General features: G+C 39.9%; 1 protein-coding gene across 1 annotated transcript; it reads left to right on the top strand.

The window, feature by feature from the left end:
- The first annotated feature begins 16 nt into the window (after positions 1 to 16).
- IDS (iduronate 2-sulfatase) lies at positions 17 to 9,527 on the top strand. The gene is made up of 8 exons (XM_026079873.1): positions 17 to 728; positions 1,787 to 1,964; positions 2,837 to 2,925; positions 3,642 to 3,842; positions 4,495 to 4,665; positions 5,360 to 5,486; positions 7,185 to 7,358; positions 8,613 to 9,527. The coding sequence occupies exons 1-8, from the start codon at positions 597 to 599 to the stop codon at positions 9,116 to 9,118; spliced, it is 1,578 nt and encodes a 525-aa protein (XP_025935658.1). The 5' UTR covers positions 17 to 596; the 3' UTR covers positions 9,119 to 9,527.
- Positions 9,528 to 17,471: the final 7,944 nt, after the last annotated feature.

The following is a 17,471-nucleotide window of genomic DNA, read 5'->3' as shown; positions in this document are numbered from 1 at the left end:
TTTTTGTTTTTGTTTTTGAATCATAGCTTACTATTTCGAGAGGATATTTTTAAAAAGAGAAATATATTTCATATAAATCATTTTTTAAAAATTATTTTCTTTTCTTTGATCTGTCTGGAGTGGGGTTAGATAATGTATCAGTATCTGAAATTTATCTCTGATTAAAAAAAACCCAACGACTTATAGGTGGTAAAATTAAGAAGAAGGCAGAACTGTAAAGTGTCTGCATTTGTCTGAAATATTTCACTTTCCTTTAAATATACTGCTTTTCATAGCCAACTGAAAATACATGAATATAATGTTCTAGGAAGAAGCAATGAAATAAAAAAGGAAGTGAAAAATACTGTAATACTGGCTAGGCCAACTAAGAAGGGAATCTTTGGATTGTCCTATGTTTAAGGAATTAACCCCAGTAGTTATAGTTCCCTGCAAAGATAATAGATATTCTTGGTGTTTTTTTTTTTCTTTTAAGTATACTTCAGGGTAAAAAGTTGATAAAGAAAATTTTTAGGAGGTATGTAGTCTGCATAAAGCAATCCTTACTCAGCAGTGCTCAAATTAATATCCCCTGATTCTGTTTCATCATTGTAGATGGCATGAACGTCCTGTTTATAGTTGTGGATGACCTGCGTCCTGTTCTGGGCTGTTATGGAGACAAGCTTGTAAAATCTCCAAACATTGATCAGCTTGCATCTCAAAGCGTTGTGTTCAGCAATGCATATGCACAGGTAAGATGAGTAACTTAATAAAAATGGTTCTCTCTCTGCAAAATACTTCCTGGCTTCATCGCAGCAAGTGTTGGGAAGAACTTTGAAAAACAATTTATTAATTTTATTACTCCAGTAGCAAAGGAATGGTTAGGCTAAACTGCACTGTATGTACCTATCTTTACTAAAGTGAGAAAAATGAAAATGGGTCATGTGGATACTAATATTTGTGTAACCTTTGGAGTAACATAACACCACCCAAACATTTTCACTGTTGACAGCAAAATCTGCTTAAAAATGCTGTTTTGCCAAATTATAGTTCTTTTCTTTCCATCCCAACAGTGTTATTATGGAAGATTACTTTTACTTTTTGTTCTGTTCTTATGAGGAAATCTATTTTATAGACCAGAACTTGTATTCAAGAACGATGCTTACTATACAGGACTCAAAATATCACTAATTATTCTTTACTTAGATGCTTTGCATAGGATGCCTCCATTCCCAGGCTTGAACTTGCTGAGAAGTTAGATGCTTGAGCCTAATTCTGGCTGGGGGTTAGGACTTTAAAGCAATAACGCTTGGCTTTCGCCACTGTGAGACAGAACTGGTGAGGCCTTTGGACTGTAACCTGGACCTTCCATGTGTTTATACTTTTCATTATTCTTAAGGCAGCCCTGATCAGCTAGACCTTGGGCTTTTGTCAGCACAGTCCATCTGCCACTTCTGCTTAGTTCTGAATGAGTATGAGCTACTAGATTTCAAATGTGTCATCTTTAGCCCAGCCTAATTTTTGTTATTAGCTGCATAATCAAAGCTCTTAGACCATGCTTAGGACCTGGTTATTTGAGATAACTATAGCTAAATAAATGCATAGTCTGATAAAAGTTTGCAGTTGGGGGATTGATATTCATAGTAATGATGCTGTTCATCCCATCTTGAAGTGACATGAAATATTTTCACTGGTCCCTGAGCATTTGAGTGTCTTGCTCAGCAATACCTAAGTCACTATGTTACAGTTCATATGGATATATTGCTTTTTATTTAGCACTGATTCTCTTTCTAACTGGCTCTCTCCTCAGCAAGCTGTTTGTGCTCCAAGTAGAGTATCATTTCTTACTGGACGCAGACCTGATACTACCCGACTGTATGATTTCTACTCCTACTGGAGAGTGCATGCAGGAAACTATTCCACGATGCCTCAGTATTTCAAGGAGAATGGCTATGTGACCCTGTCTGTGGGGAAAGTTTTTCATCCCGGTATCATTTGAGTTGTCATGTACTTAACATAGATGCTATATATTCTCACATACAGACTTTACATGCAAGTATGAACTATGTGATTCTTAGCTATATATATTAGACAACCTGAATCATTATCATGGGCCGGATTGTACAATAGTTGTAGGTTGTAGGATCTTTAAATCTTAATCTTAAATCTTAAAGTGTTGCAGAAGTGAATATATTAGATGACTCTTAGCTAATAAAAGTTTTCATGTGAGCATAAATGTCTGCCATACTCAAACATGTCTGGAAGTTGGCTATCTGCCAAAGATGAAGTTACTGAAGAGCTTCATTGTCTCAGTCGTTGTTTGGCAGGTACACATGCTTCATGTTTCACAGTAGGCTGTCTGTCTCAGCCAGGAGACATTGAATATATGAGTAATACTACCAATTAAACTAGGAAATTAGTTCACTGTTAAAAGAACAACACTGAGTTGAAAAATACCATAATACTTATGTGACCCTTTTCTGGTAATTCTTTACCCCAGAATGGAGTTTGTGTAGACATGTAGACTTTCAGCTGATAGTAAATCTAACTAGGTATGTACATGAAAACTGTTATTAATCCTGGTCATTTTGTCCCTGAAATAAGGTTACTCAAGAGGTTTGAGTCTCCTTTTCCCCATTACCAGATTTATTTCAGGGACAATTGCCTGTCTTAAACTTTTTGACTTTTATTTCTTAAATATTCTTTCTTTGTTCCCTGAGTTGTCAAAAAACATTTGAAATGCTTCTGAAATTGGAATACTTACAAATTTAACTTGTTTTTACTATTTTTTATATGAGCTCTTGCTAGTTTAGTGAACTATTGGAGCGTTTCTAATGCCTTTACTCTGTACCCTTTTCAGGAGTTTCATCCAATTACAGTGATGACTACCCATACAGCTGGTCCATTCCACCCTTTCATCCTTCTACTGAAAAGTATGAAAATGATAAGGTAAGGATAATTTGTGGAATCCTGATGAAGAAGGGTTTTCTGGATATAATGAAGTTCTTTGTGTCAAGCACCAGCCTATATTCTGTGTTTTTTTGAGATTATAACTGGGAAACCACTCGTTACTGGTTTTAACAGCAACAGTATTTGTATCAGCAACATACTTTTCTTTGTCTGTTTAGCATCTGTCTCAAAGACCCTGCTGAGGCCACATTTTCTTGGCAACTGTTTAGTCTAATTCATCTTTCTCCACTGATTATACATCAGACATTGCTGGCATTTGCCCAGAAACTAATGAGTCAGTAGTAGCTTTCCAGGTAGCTTTCTATGGTGTCAGAAGGAGCAATAATGCATATATATACCGTAACCAAATTTTAACTTCTTGCTAATAGGTCAGAGATCCTATTCATTATAGAAATGTGTTTTCCTGTATGACTACTTCTCAGCCTCTGGCCACCTTTAGAGAGAGAATTCTGCTTTTCCTTGCACACAAAAGTTGCCAGTGTGTTTTTCAACCCCTAGAGCTGTCTGCCTTAGACATCAACTTACATGGCACCTCTAGTTTTCGTAGAAGTTGTGAATTTCTTTATTGTATCCAATTCACAGAGTTTGTTGTGGATAGAATGATTGCTCAGAAATGAGTTGTTTTTTAAAGTTATGGAAGAGAGGATTATTTCCTTACTTTTACAGAAATTAAGTTACTTAATTCTTTTTTGAAGACTTGTAGAGGAAAAGATGGAAAACTTCATGCTAACTTGGTGTGTCCAGTGAATGTGACAGAAATGCCCAGTGGTACTTTGCCTGATATTCAAAGCACTGAAGAAGCCATACGCTTACTGAAGGCTATGAAAACCAAGAAGCAAAAATTCTTCCTGGCTGTTGGTTACCACAAACCACATATCCCACTAAGGTACCCACAGGTAAGGAACCTTGCACCTGTGAGGAAAAAAACTTGGGTAAGTGTTACTTTTTCTTTTCAAAGCTGCTTCTAGAAATGGTTTGTTGTTATCATTTCTGGAAAGCAAGCTGAAAAACAGCCTTGATTCAATATAATTTTAGCAACCATCTGTGTTACATTTAAAAATACTTAGAGAGAGAGTTGTGACCAGTCAAACAAAAAGCAGACTTCTACCATAATAGTGTGACTGCTATTGCATGGAGATGTTGTTCAGCTTGATGGAGTATGACATAATGAGGCCTTACAAGATCTTGTTCTTTCTTCACCGTTTGAATCAGTGGCAAAACTCCTACTGTTTTCAGAGGAAGCACTGTTGGACCTTTTATTTCAATGTGGCTTCTCAATATATGATTTCAGTCTTTGATTTACTGCTGATTTTAAATACAGGAGACTGTTTTTGTGTACAGCATCACTTACTAACTTGTTATTTTTCAGAAATTGGTTGGGGCAGACTAACATAACATTGCTACCTTTAACACTCCGGGGAAAAGTCTTGTAATTGGTAAGAAAATTGAAGGGTCATGAGAGGAAAAATGGTTGCTGCTTTACAACACAAAAGTTTACAATAGGCCTTAGAAGTGAGGCCAATCTTTATATGTGTTTGTATTGTAAAGGAATTTCTCAAATTGTACCCCTTGGAAAACATCACGTTAGCCCCAGATCCCTGGGTGCCTGAGAGGCTACCTTCTGTGGCATACAACCCCTGGATGGATATCAGGCAGAGGGATGATGTGAAGGCCTTAAATGTTAGTTTCCCTTACGGACCACTTCCAGATGACTTCCAGGTAAGCAGTCGATACAGTGCACGGAAGTCAAACGGCCCTAAATTGATGAAACGCAAGGGAATAGTTTGCTGCTTCTGGGTGTTCCAGGGTACTTAGCACCTGACAGTTTGCAAAAACTATGAATTCTCTGCCTTTCATGCTGTTGCCTCTAACTTTGTAGGCAAACCTTCTCTGTAACTGCATTGTGTAGGCATTCGGGCTAGTAGCAAGGGGGCAAAGAGGTGAGCCTTCAGCTAACGATAATAGTGTGTGCTCTTGGTTATTTCTGTTTTCCACCATCGCTCTTGAGGGGTGCGTGTTCCTGTGTAAGGGAATGTATGCATCAGTTACCAACATCCCATCTGTTTGCATTAGCTAGATCTGTTTCAAGCCACCATTTAGTATATCTTCTTTTTGCAAGATTCTGCTTGACTCCCAAGTGCTTATGTGGCTGGATTCTGAGAGAAGGGGAATTGACTGATTTGCAACATCTTCCTTGAAAGAACTTCTGACAAATAGTTAGAATTTTCCAACTGCCCCCTTCCTGGTTTACCTCTTCGGCTGGGATATTGGTCAGGCTGCAGACACTTGAAAATAAAGCTTTACAAGAAAAATCCTTCAGTCCCTTTATTTGCAGGAGGACCAGTGGGTGGCTTTGTGGAAAAAAGACTCTCTGTCTTTTTTTTTCTTTTTTTCGTTTTTTAATAACTTGCAGCGGCAGATTCGCCAGAGCTATTATGCAGCAGTTTCTTACCTGGATATGCAAGTTGGCCTGCTCTTGAATGCTTTGGATGATGTAGGACTCTCAAACAGCACAATGATAGTTTTTACTGCTGATCATGGTAAGCAATCAAATCTTTCTCCAGCTCAGTGTAAATAACTTCTTAATTGTGCAACTCGATGCTGGCATATTAATCACATGTATGTTTATATAACTTGCAGCAGTGCAACCATACCTCATATATCTGGCTAGTCAGTCTCTAATTAATGGACTCTGACACAGGCTTCTGTGGCTGCGCAGTTCTGTTTCCCTGCAGGCCCCTCTCTTCCTAATCAGGTGGAGGGTTTACTAGTGAGTGATGAGGCTGTCTGCCAGGATACTGGGCTGAGCTTGCTGTATTCCCACCTCCTACCCCAAAGAGTGACTCCTGCTGGGAAGAGTGCTGCTAAAGGATAGCTCCCCCATTGCAATTTGTAGAGAGCCATCTGGTTCAGTGGGTGACAGGCTTTCTCATTAACTGCTGAAGTGTGTGTTCTTGCACTTGTTGTTGCTGCTTGCAGAGCATCTAAACTGATAGCTGTGTGGCTCCTCTTCTTGTAATTGGGGTCTTATACATTCTGGATCTTGGTGCTAAATTCCTGTTTGTATTTGAATTGTGGAACAAATACCTCAAGCATTTAACTATTTGTTTCAATACTCTAATATTCATTAAAATAACCCTCCTGTGAGTCCCCTCAGTTGGGGGATGGTTTAGCTGGCTTAGGACAGTTTGGAATCATCTACAACAGAGCCACAGAAGAAAACTAATCTGGATTTGTTTTTTAGAGAATCCTTAATTTGGTTCACTTTCAAAATGAAATAACCTAAATCAAATTATAATTACTGTATTCTGAATGATAGAATCTAGTGGCTCAACTAAACCATTTTAAAGTTACATATTTCGTTAATTTGGGCAGACTTTTGTGAGTGAGTCTGTGTAAACAAGCCTTTAATGTGTTGTAGAGTAATAGGCTTAATACTTTTGGTACTAAAATTACTCTAGATATCCCTTTTGACTTGCCACTATGACTTGGGGTTTTTTCTTTCCTTTGTAGACTGAGTTGCTCTTCTTTTCCTTGCCTTGTTTAATTGTAAGTCATTGGTATTTCCAGTACTATGGCTAGCAAAGTGATCCCATAGAAATCTATCCGAAAAGTTTGTGCATTTGCATAGCTCTTAGAGAGCTCCTTTGTCTTCCCCCAAAGTGAGGCTGGCAACAAACATGCCCCGGAAGGACGTCACGTTGGCATCTCATCTAAGACAAAGAGGAGAGCTAAGGTGTTTTGATCTCCCTTTTGCTTTCTCAGGGATAGCATCTTGATATAAGTCTGGCACAGACAGCAGCCTTGGCTCCTGGGGATGCTCAGCTACAACGTAACAGGGGCACTGGAGAGCTAGCAGCTGTGTAAAGCTCAGASGAATGCTTTGTGGAACTGATCTTGAGACTTTTGCAGGCACAGTGACACACCCAGGTTCCTCTTTTATGCTGCTTTAATACTGATTTCCTAATTCTTATCTAGACTAGGGGAAACAGGGAAAGGTGTAATTGTTTCCTTAATATAAGGCTAGCACATGGCAAGATTTAGGTGGTTTGTTGAAACAATTTTCACATTGGAGAAATATCTCATTACATTTAAACACAGATTGTTACTTGCCAGTTAGTACAACCTTGACAACAGACTAGTGGCCTCAACAGCCAGAGTCACTTTTGCTGTGAGAAAGAAATGACAACTAAATTACAATCCAGTATCTGCTCTAAATTATGCTCTCTGTCATCCAGGATGGTCCCTGGGAGAACATGGTGAATGGGCAAAATACAGCAATTTTGATGTTGCTACCCGTGTGCCGCTGATGTTTTATGTACCAGGAATGACCTCGTCTTCTGCTAGCCAAGGAGAGAAAGTCTTCCCCTACCTTGACCCCTTTAGCCATGTTTCAGACTCGGTACTTCAAGGTAAATTTCCAGCATTTATTGTTTGCATTTGCAGTGGATGTATGTAAAGAAGTGGTGACTTAATGATACTTCACATACAGGCAGCTTGGGTTTGATTCCCAGCTAATGCAAGCCAAATCTTGCTTCTGGAAGAGGTTCTGTCTAAGAGAGGTTTAAACATTCCTGATCTTTTATCAGTTGAAGGCTTATTCAGATGGTCTCTTAAGATCCTTTCCAGCCATACATTTCAGGGATTTAAACGGAATGACTTCTCTTGCCTTGGCATGCATRTCAACAGACTTGAGTTGTCTTAGGTACAGAACTGCCAGACTTTTTCCCTGTTGTGGATATTGTGCTAGAGCTCAGGGCAGAACAGCTGTGCAGGAGTTTGCTAAGATTTTTAATGTCTAGTTAAGAACAAAAAGGAATTCTGTTCCTTTTCTCCTGGGCTACAGAGCTTGGTGCAAAAAGCAAGCTTTAATATGCCTGTGTGTGGATGTTCTTTATCTCTACACAGAGTAAGATATGAAAGCGTTACTGTTTAAGTCCAGGACTGCAAGAGCAGGAGGAGTCATTGGTAATATATATTTGCACTTTAGGCCTAAATAAAGATTGCATCTAACTCATTAAGCCAATTCTTGGCTCAGTGTCATCAACTCTGCTTTTGTACTGATGAGGAAGAAGATGGTGAAGGGAATGTTACATCTTTGAACACAAACTTTTGCTTTGGCTAGATCTGTTTTAGTGGAAACAGCTAGATGTCTGCATTAACACAGCAGGAGATTTATTTTTGTGTTGCTTAGATGCCTAAAAGGATACTTGACCTACCTTTTATAACGGCTGTAGCAGTTTCTCCAACACTGATTAGTAAACAGTCTCTGTGTAGCATCTGTGCCTAAAATGGTGGCCTCAGAAACTGCTTTGATGGAGGTACCCTTGTATTAAATGGTAGGCACTGGAATTTTCTTTGTCTTTCTGAAGAGCTCTTTTTCAAAGGAATGAATATCAGTGTCTGGAAGAGTTTGTATATTTGAGAAACAGAAGTGATAAAATCTCGTCTTGTTAAAATATTACATAAATGCATAGACTAGCATCCCCAGAGCTAACTGCCACACATTAATTAAATAGCCTTGGTTTTGTTACCCCACAAATTCAATACAAAACACTTCCAATAAAGTACCGGCTTAATTATCAGAATAAGTTTCTAAAATGTTCTCTCAGTGTCTGTTGAGCCATCATGTTTCTTAACCTGTATTTTGATGCTGTTTCTTTTAGGGCGAAGCAAAAAAATGGTTGAAATTGTGTCTCTTTTTTCAACACTTGCTGAACTTGCTGGCCTGCCAGTTCCTCCTGCATGCCCGAAGACTTCATTTTCTGTTGCACTGTGCACTGAGGGGGCAAGCATTGTCCGGTATTTTAATTCCTCTGAAGAGAAGCTGGAGAAAGTAGAGAAGGATGGGTGTGATGACGCTTACAGAGGTTATGTTGAAGAACCTATTGCTTTCAGCCAGTATCCCCGGCCTGCAGACACTCCTCAGTGGAACTCTGACAAACCAAAGCTGAAAGACATCAGAGTCATGGGGTATTCCATGCGTACAGGTGACTACAGATGTACTGTGTGGGTTGGATTTAATCCTAGCAACTTTAGTGCCGACTTTGAGGATGTCCATGCAGGAGAGTTGTACATGGTGGAGAGCGATCCRCACCAAGATTATAACATCTATAACAATACCTTACATGGTGGCCTTCTCAAAAAAATTCTTGGCTTCCTGAAGCACTAGGGTTCAGGAACTCGTTTGTGCAAATTCTCGCCAGTAAAGTAACATTTCCTTTTTTGCATGAAAAACTTTTGTTGTACAGAAAACACTTGGATTGAATTAAAATCCTATTTGTATCAAAACATTAGCTAGTTCTTTTGTCTTGTTACAGCACTTATTACACCTAAGTAGTCAAAATGCAGTTACTTCTGCAATTGTGTTTTCACGTGCAACGCTTCTGAAAAGGCCACACAGGGTATGCAGGCCTATGCTGAAATATCTCCATGGTCTTCTGTGCTGTAGTGACTGAAGAAGAAAAACTTATTATCTTTGCTGGAATTTGTGGTGTGAAAGGTGGCAAAAGAAAAACTTTTGTATATGAAAGTTTGTGTGGAGAATGTTGTGTGTAAATAAACAGGTCCTGTCTGCTTTACCAAGGACGCTCGGAGTTTGAGTGGTCAAGGAGACATCTGGTACTGGTGAGGAACTGAGGTGTCTGCCATCATCAGCCTTAGCTCTAACTAGCACTGAAGGGGAAATCTGATGCGTTTCACTCAATTTAATTCTTTTCAAAATAGAAGCTTTAATCTGGAGATTCTTGCTCCTGTTCAGACAGAGGAGGGGATCTGAATATGGGATTTGCAGGTATCAAGCGAATGCTTTAGTCACTGAAACAGTGAATAATACAGAAGGGTTAAGATAGCACCAGTATGCTCTCCTTCTCAGGTTTGTAATGAGGATCAGTCCAGTGAGGCCCCACAGGTGAAACAGAGATAGAAGCACTTAACCGTTGTAGCTTGCTGGTGTCTAGTGACTGAACTCAGCACACTTAGGGCTTCCACGTTGGTCACGTCCAGTGACAGAAATTTGAATGTCTGCCTTCTTAGATGTTGAGTGCGTTTTGGCAGTCTAAATTTTGGATAGGGCTAGCTAAAAGCCTTTCATTTAGCTTTTGTGTGTGTGTGTGCAGGTGTGTGTGTGTGTGTGGTGCTAGGCAACACAAGATGTGGAGCAGTAGTTGCCACGATTATGCTGATATAAGTACATTTTCATATGGCCAAATGAGTCAAGGTTGATACGTTTGGAAGCTTGTATCTCAGATAAATGCTTTTGCTGAATGTTATGCCTAAGTGCTATCTGCACCTCATGCTCACAGCCATAAAGTACACTGCTCTAGTGTGATGGCAGTAATTTGTGTTGTGTTCTACCAGCCTGCTGGATTTCTGCACTTCCATCTCGGTGATCAAGACTTCCAGAATTTTTTCATTTGTGCCTGAGTAGATAAGGGCTTGTTCTGACAGTGCCAACTCCTACTACCTTCCTCAATGAACTGTTCTGATTCTTGCAAAAAGAGAGCGCCAGCCATAACTTGTAAAGTGACTTTAATATTCGAGAGAAGCCACAGGCATAAAATCCATGTGATGGTCTTATTTCTAATTAATGTATAAATATCCACCATGAATTTGATTCTCCATTAGAAGACAGCAGTTATTTAGTGACTTAAACTCAATTAGAAGAATGTATTTTATATGAGCTTGTCATTTTGTTTTACTCTGCCCAAGATACTGTGCGTTCTGCAACATTATTATTCCTGATGAGAACGCACCTTTTTTCACTTATGCATGTAGAGTTAGATCCTCAGCTGGTGTGAAATACTGCAGTTGCATATAGCAGATTCAGTATAGCTATACCAATTTCACACCGGTTGAAGATGTTCTTCATTCAGAATGGTGCCAGGCAAAGATCTGAAGTCTGCAGCTAGAGCTAATTATATCTCTGACACTCTTTCCTTCAAAGGAAAATCGAATATTGGGAAAGTGATTTGTTTTTGGATGAATTGAAGCATTAAGGATTAATCTAAGTCTCTGGTATGCTAGGTCAGTAACACAATGTACATTAAAATTGCACTGGCAAATTGGTATCATCTCAGACTTGGCTATCTGAGCTTTGCATTTTCTGCTGGAACACCTTAGTCAGATCATTTAAATAGGTGTTTGTGATCATCTCCAAGTACAAGATTTTTTTTAAAAAAAACAACCCTCTGCTTTGATTTGTAAAGGGGAAGAAGACTTAATCTTGCCTCAAAAATGCCATGGTTCACTCTCACTCCGAGCAGCTTACAGCATTGTTCACAATGAACCAGCTTTTCTCTCCTTTAAAACCCCTCTCTGGTTTAGGAGGGCTGTGGTTGTCCCTTTTATGTATGTTCCTGCTGGTTTAATGTATGCTCCATGGCCCAGTGTGCTACAATTTCCTGTTCGTTTTCTAGAGACTGTATATTCAGGGGGAATCTGCATTGCTGCAGATATGATGTGAGACAGACTTTGTATTCTATTTGACTGTATGTGATTTCATGCAGTCCTGCTCTGATTGATGGGCAATGTTCACCTCCTTACCAATTCCATAAACTAAATTAGAGACTTCAGGAGCTAAAGCCAGCTGTAAGAGAAACTACAATTTGAATTAAAGACTGGGGATTGTTACATGGGGAATTGTTAGATTCCTGTTCTGTGAAGATCGCAGATCAGGAACTGTAAAAATAGTTTTGGGGGACTTAAGGTTGCAGCATGTTGATGGGTTATTTAAGAACACATTTGTGTGAAAACATTCTTCTCTTACATCCCCCTTCCCAAGCCTCCCATCACTTCAGGCAATTTAATTTTTCAAGCGGAGATAAAAGTCCTGGTGCTAGGTAATGAGTGTTTTTTTTTTTTTTTCCCCCCCCTGAGCTATTCTCTTTATATTGAAAGGGAAGAGCTATCCTTGACCTTCCCTAATCAAAATCTAGTAATGTTTTGGGGAGACATGAAACAGAATTGTCTTTGACAGCCAGTGAAACAAGACTGGTATCCAAATGCTCAGAGCAAGGACATTTTTGAATAATTGCACAAGTCACTGAGCAGCACTGCAGTCCACCTAGAGAACACAGTTTCCTTCTGCCTGCTGCTGAGTTGAGGTGTAATGCTTTTGAGGACATGGGAGAGGCATAGCAGTGAATAAGCTTTGCTGTTGCAAATGCTGGGTGAGTTACAGTTTTGTTATGAAGTTGGTTTAGAGAAATGCAAAAGCAGTGGAGACAAAGGGAGAAGGCAGATTTCTTAAAACCAGCTAATATACTGCCTCTCCTGGAGAGCCCAGATGTGGGCTTTGTTAGGCCAAGCAGCCTGCACTGAAGAACAAAAGAACTTAATAAGAGCAATAAAAATAAAGTGCTCTTGCAAACAGCTCCTCTCTCTCTAGAGAGATGGAGGATGCAAGCCAAGCATCGGGAAATAAATGAGATGCCAGTGCTGACCCTATTTCTCAGGATGGCACCGGAACAGCTGGAAGAACAGCGTGATGCTGCATCAGCAGGAATATGTTACCTGTGCTACATGTATGGAGAGGCTCCACTGGGGACCTGAGAGTAGCCGTTGTAAGCACTTGGCACAAAACAGAGTCAATAAACAGGCCTCTGTTAATAAGCTAATGTACAGGAGTGATTAAGCAATAGAATTAAAATTTCGGTCCCTAACCAGCCGTACATCAGTCAATCATAGCTCATGACATTGTTTCTAGTGTATAGATGTGCAGCATCCTAAAATCAAAGTCATTTTTAAATCAAAGGGAAAAATATGCTGCATACAAAGCAGAGGTAGTGGGAATCTTTGAAAAGCAGAGGTGGCTATTTAGCTGGCTGTGTTTTGTAATGTTCTATCTGAATGTCTGCTGTTTGCAAAGGAAGGATTTGGGTCTAATTTCAGACATGCTGTGCACACTGGAGTGTATGGAAATGCTGTTGCTACATACTGTGCTGTGCAACAGATTGGACTCCCTTCTTTGGCCTGTGCTCTGTGCTTGTTGAGGGAAATGGGGTACACTTCGAATTAATAGCTAACTGTGGGAGTTGCAAATGTTTGTGTTGAGCAGTGAGACAGGCAAAGGCAGCTCCATGTCCTGATATTGATCAGATGTTACCTAATTAATCACAGTTTTGTTTTAGGTATTATGACCCGCTTCTTGGTGCTCTGTTGTGTTGGTAAGCGGAGTCCCCTGCTGGAATGAGTGCTCCACAGCACGAGGGGTGGGATAGAGACACAGTGCCTCTGACAGGGATGCTTCTTAATTCCCAGTGTTTATGTGTATTTTCTCTGATCGGGAGCAATATTGCCATTGGCGAAACAGCCGCAGTGTCATGGTCGAGATGCTGCTTTTGCAGGGCACTGCAGTCAGCTCACATTTCAGCGCTTTGGGTCAGAGAGAGTCTCAGACTACGTTTGGTGAGTGCCTAGCGGTTGCAACCGAGATCCTTAGTTAAATATGGAATTCTTTTCTTTCAACGGTTACTTAGCATTCAAATGTGAAACTCTACCTAAAGAATGAAATTACCCTTTTGGAAACTAGGTTTTCCAGCACTTACAGTTTTCTAGACTATAGACCTTCTTGCTGTTCACATCAGAAACTCCCAGCCAAGTTAAGATGGCCCTGAGTCAAAACTTTTTATGCCTCTGTGTTTAACTGACTTCCTTGCTAATGAAAATTATCTTCTCAGACCTGCAAGGTGGATCTTGACTCCAATATTCTTCTCTGCCTACATGTGCAGCTCTCCTTTTGAAGCCTGTGGGAGTCCTGCTTATGAAAGGAGATAGTCTGCCAACGTCAGGATCCACCATGTGAAGCTGCAGAGAGTCTTTTGCCCTCTATCATTAACACCTGGTTCAATGCTGAGTAGTAGAAGAACATTTTTATCCAGCAATGTGTGAAGGCCCCAAGATGAACTATAATGGAGCTCTGAGTAAGCAAGAGGAAATGACAAAGTTTGTGATATTTCTGCAGGCACTGTTGGACATGGAGTGGGGATAATAGTCAGACTGAAGCAGCAGAGAGGAAAGGAACAGTAAGACATAACGAACAATGAGATCAGATATAGAGTCACAATCTGAAAGGTTAGGATCCAGTGAGAAAATAGAACAGAAGTCTAAAGAGAGCAGGATTGGAAAAGGGAGATAATTTTTTATCTATGGTTGTAGACACAGAAATCAATAGGTAATCAGATCTTCCTGCTTCTGCTCTAATTTATTTCTCTATTTTGAGTATAATATCTGTAAGCTTTGTATACCTGCCATGATTCACTGCACAAGTTCTCTGGATTCACCTCTGAAGCACTTTTCAAAACATACCTGTGGACTATTTGTGCTGTGATTTGTCTTAAGTGTGCTCAGTTTGGCATTACCCATGTACTTCAAATCCTTGCTCTTTTCTTTTGGTCCTGATGCTATAGTACAATCAAGAAAGGCATTAATTTCTAGTATGTTATACATTGTGCAGAAAGTTCCCAGTTTACACCTTACTGTATAGTTGAAGAGCAATTAGCTGTAGACTAGATGCTCCTAATTGCTCGAAGATCCCCTCCCTGGCCAGCCTGTGCTGAATGTTCTACAGAGCTCTGGGCTGGATTCCTCTCACCCAGCCCAGCGAAGCTGTCCGGTAAACTGGAGGTAAATGAAGACAGAATTCACTTTGGGGTTGTGTTGGGCTGCAAGCGCAGTTGAAACTTAGCTGCAAATATTATGAACAAAGCCTTGTTTTTGCATCTTCTGTACAGACTATTAAGCTGGCTAAATATCATCTGACTGCATTTTTTTCTCAGGAAAATGTTTGATTGAATCAAACTTCTGTGTAGGGGCATTGTTTGTTGACTTCTGTAATGAAAAGTTTTGCTTTGATAAGATCATGGACCCTCACTTCAATTTTATCATTTCAATTTTTATTATATTGCATAATTTTAACCTAATATAAAAGGGTTTTATAACAAGTGATAATGCAATTACTTTGTCAAAATAATAAAGTCAAGGCAAAACATTTTGATCTTATAGAAGACAAGTGTTCAAATTTGTTGAAATGAAATGAGACATTTCACTAATGTCCATTCAAGTTTCTAAAGAATTTTTCAAAATTTTCTTAAGGTAGAATTTCAGACTTTTGACCAAACAGTGCAGCTTCCCATCGTATTAAAATTCAGATTTTTACATCCATAAGTAATTATTCACATTGCCATAGTGTTCCTGAGTTGAGTTTAGGCCTGTTATGTTTTCAGTGCTCTAGAAACAAAGTGATATCTGTGCCTCAACTCAGACTAAACAAGCAGAGAGTGGCAGTCAGGGAAGATTAGTCCCATTTTATGGATAGGGGACTCCAGCTTAGAGAGCTGAAATGCTTTTACTCGAGGTCAGCCAAGAGCTGTGCAGCCACGAGGATCTAAAAGGACACCCATTCCTTGTCTAGTGCTTTTAACCCAGGGCTGTCTTTGCTCTTCCAAAGCTTTGTGAATGTGCTCTACAGATAACAAGAGGTGGCCTGAGCGGAGGAGACACTGCTGCAACGAACTGGTGCCCAACTGGAAAAGACAAGCAGTAATTCTCTGAAAAACCGAGCAGCAGCTTTTTCTTCTCTCTCCCTCTGCCCCCCAACATTGCGCTTTGTTGTGCTGCCCCAGCGGCTCCGGCGATGCCGCTSTGGAAAGGCTGCTCCTCCGGGTGCTCGTCACTGGGCAGCCCGGCCATGCTTCAGCCCCTACGGAGCCAAGGAAATGCCTCCCTGCCCGGAGAGCTGCAGGCAATGCGAAGCAGGGCTTTCTCTTGCAACAAATTGCCTAATAAAAGGGCAAGTATTAATCACATGTCTGGAAAAAGTTTGTTTTGATCTCTGTGTCTGCTGTTCTGGCTTTAAAGAACAGAGCATCTTCTGAACTATTTTCCTGGTAATAGAATTGGGATATAATTCCTAGAAGACAAAATTTGGCAGGTATAAAGTGTATAATATCTATCCTTGATTGAACCCACAGATTGTCCTAATACTTCCCACATATTTTCCTGTTTTCAAAGCAAGTTTGATCTCGTGCTGAAGGAAATTACTCTCTTTACTCGGGCCCCCTCAAATATTTCACAGGAAGAAGGATATGATCCATTACTTAGGGAGCCCTCATTACACGCAGCTGTGGGATACTCGTCTTTTTCCTTTATCTGCTCTGCTGGAAAATTCGAATACCTTGTTTTACTAAGTAAAATCAAGGTCAGGGATGTTAAAAACAAATAGATTGGCTGATTGAACTTGATAGTATAATCATTTTCTTGTCACCAGCTTTAGTTTTTCTTTGCTGAAATAAGATTAGCACAGATTAAAGCTATTTATTTTGGAGGTGTAGCACTCTGGACAGGGAAGCAGTGATAGGTTTGCTTTAAACATGTCTTCATATTTTAAGAATTTGCTAAACCTCATCTCTTTTGAGGGTGATTTGTTTCTGCAAATGTTACTCTTGTCTGTATTTATTCTTTTCCAAGTTATCACTCAGTGGAAACACCCAGAGCATGTTGTATGCTTGCTCCATGTTGCTCTATGAAAGCAATGCTGTTGTTGCTGATTCAGACCCATACAGTTGAGATGAGAATTTTTGTCTTTGCATTTGTAAGTAATGGTTTGTCTAAGGATTCTTTTAATATTCCTGTTGTGAAAGAAATAAGTATGTACTAGCATTCATTACCTTCATTAAATACAGATGGGCTCCGACCTAGCAAAGCACTTAACCATGTGCTTAAGTACATTCCTATTCAGTAAAACACTTAAGTGCATTCGCTAAGCATGCATTTAAAGTGCTTTGCTCAATCAGTGCCTGCTACCAAGCAGACTGCTACCAGTAACACGGCACACGCATCCCAGTGCAAGTGCTACCAAAGGAAGATAGTGCGACTGCAGAGACCCCTGCGCTCCTGACGCAACCAGCCTGAGCACGGACTGCTGATCACTACCGCTCGGTCTATACCTAAGTTTTTGGTCCCCATTGTATGGGAAGTGCAACTTCACATGTATGTTTTGTGGCGAATTTAGATGCAGCTGTTGTTGGAATGCCAACTTGTCCTGTTGTTCTTCGGAAATTCAGACCCTCTTTAATAGCAGAAGTAAAATTTTCAATGACTCTGAAGGAGTCAGAAATTTACCTGTTGTAAACTGAGTGTTTACTCAGTGACAAACTGAGTGTTCCTGAGACTTCTGCTAGGAGAAATATCTTGGCTCACCATATTTTTAAGTCAGTTATTCGCATAAAGACGCTTGTGTTTTTGGACTCTTCAGGAGCATAGAAATATTTGAATTTCTGTGCTCAGGCTTTATAAGGCTCCCGCATCTCCCTTCTCTCTCCCACATTTATTGGTTTGAAATAGTAGCCAGGTCTGAATTTCTCATGATGTTTCTCCTATCCTTGATTGCATATAAATGACATTTTATTTCACTTGAGAGATTTAACTGAGTCACAAGGCATTAAAACTRAAAACTATGAAGTAAAAACACATGATGTTCCCCTATCGAATCTCACACGCAAACCTAATATAAAACTTCCATTTGA

Source organism: Apteryx rowi, unplaced genomic scaffold (genome assembly GCF_003343035.1).
Source record: "Apteryx rowi isolate R43461 unplaced genomic scaffold, aptRow1 scaffold_115, whole genome shotgun sequence".
Taxonomy (NCBI): domain Eukaryota; kingdom Metazoa; phylum Chordata; class Aves; order Apterygiformes; family Apterygidae; genus Apteryx; species Apteryx rowi.
Note: the sequence above shows the minus strand (reverse complement) of the source record. Positions and strands in the feature narration are given on the sequence as shown.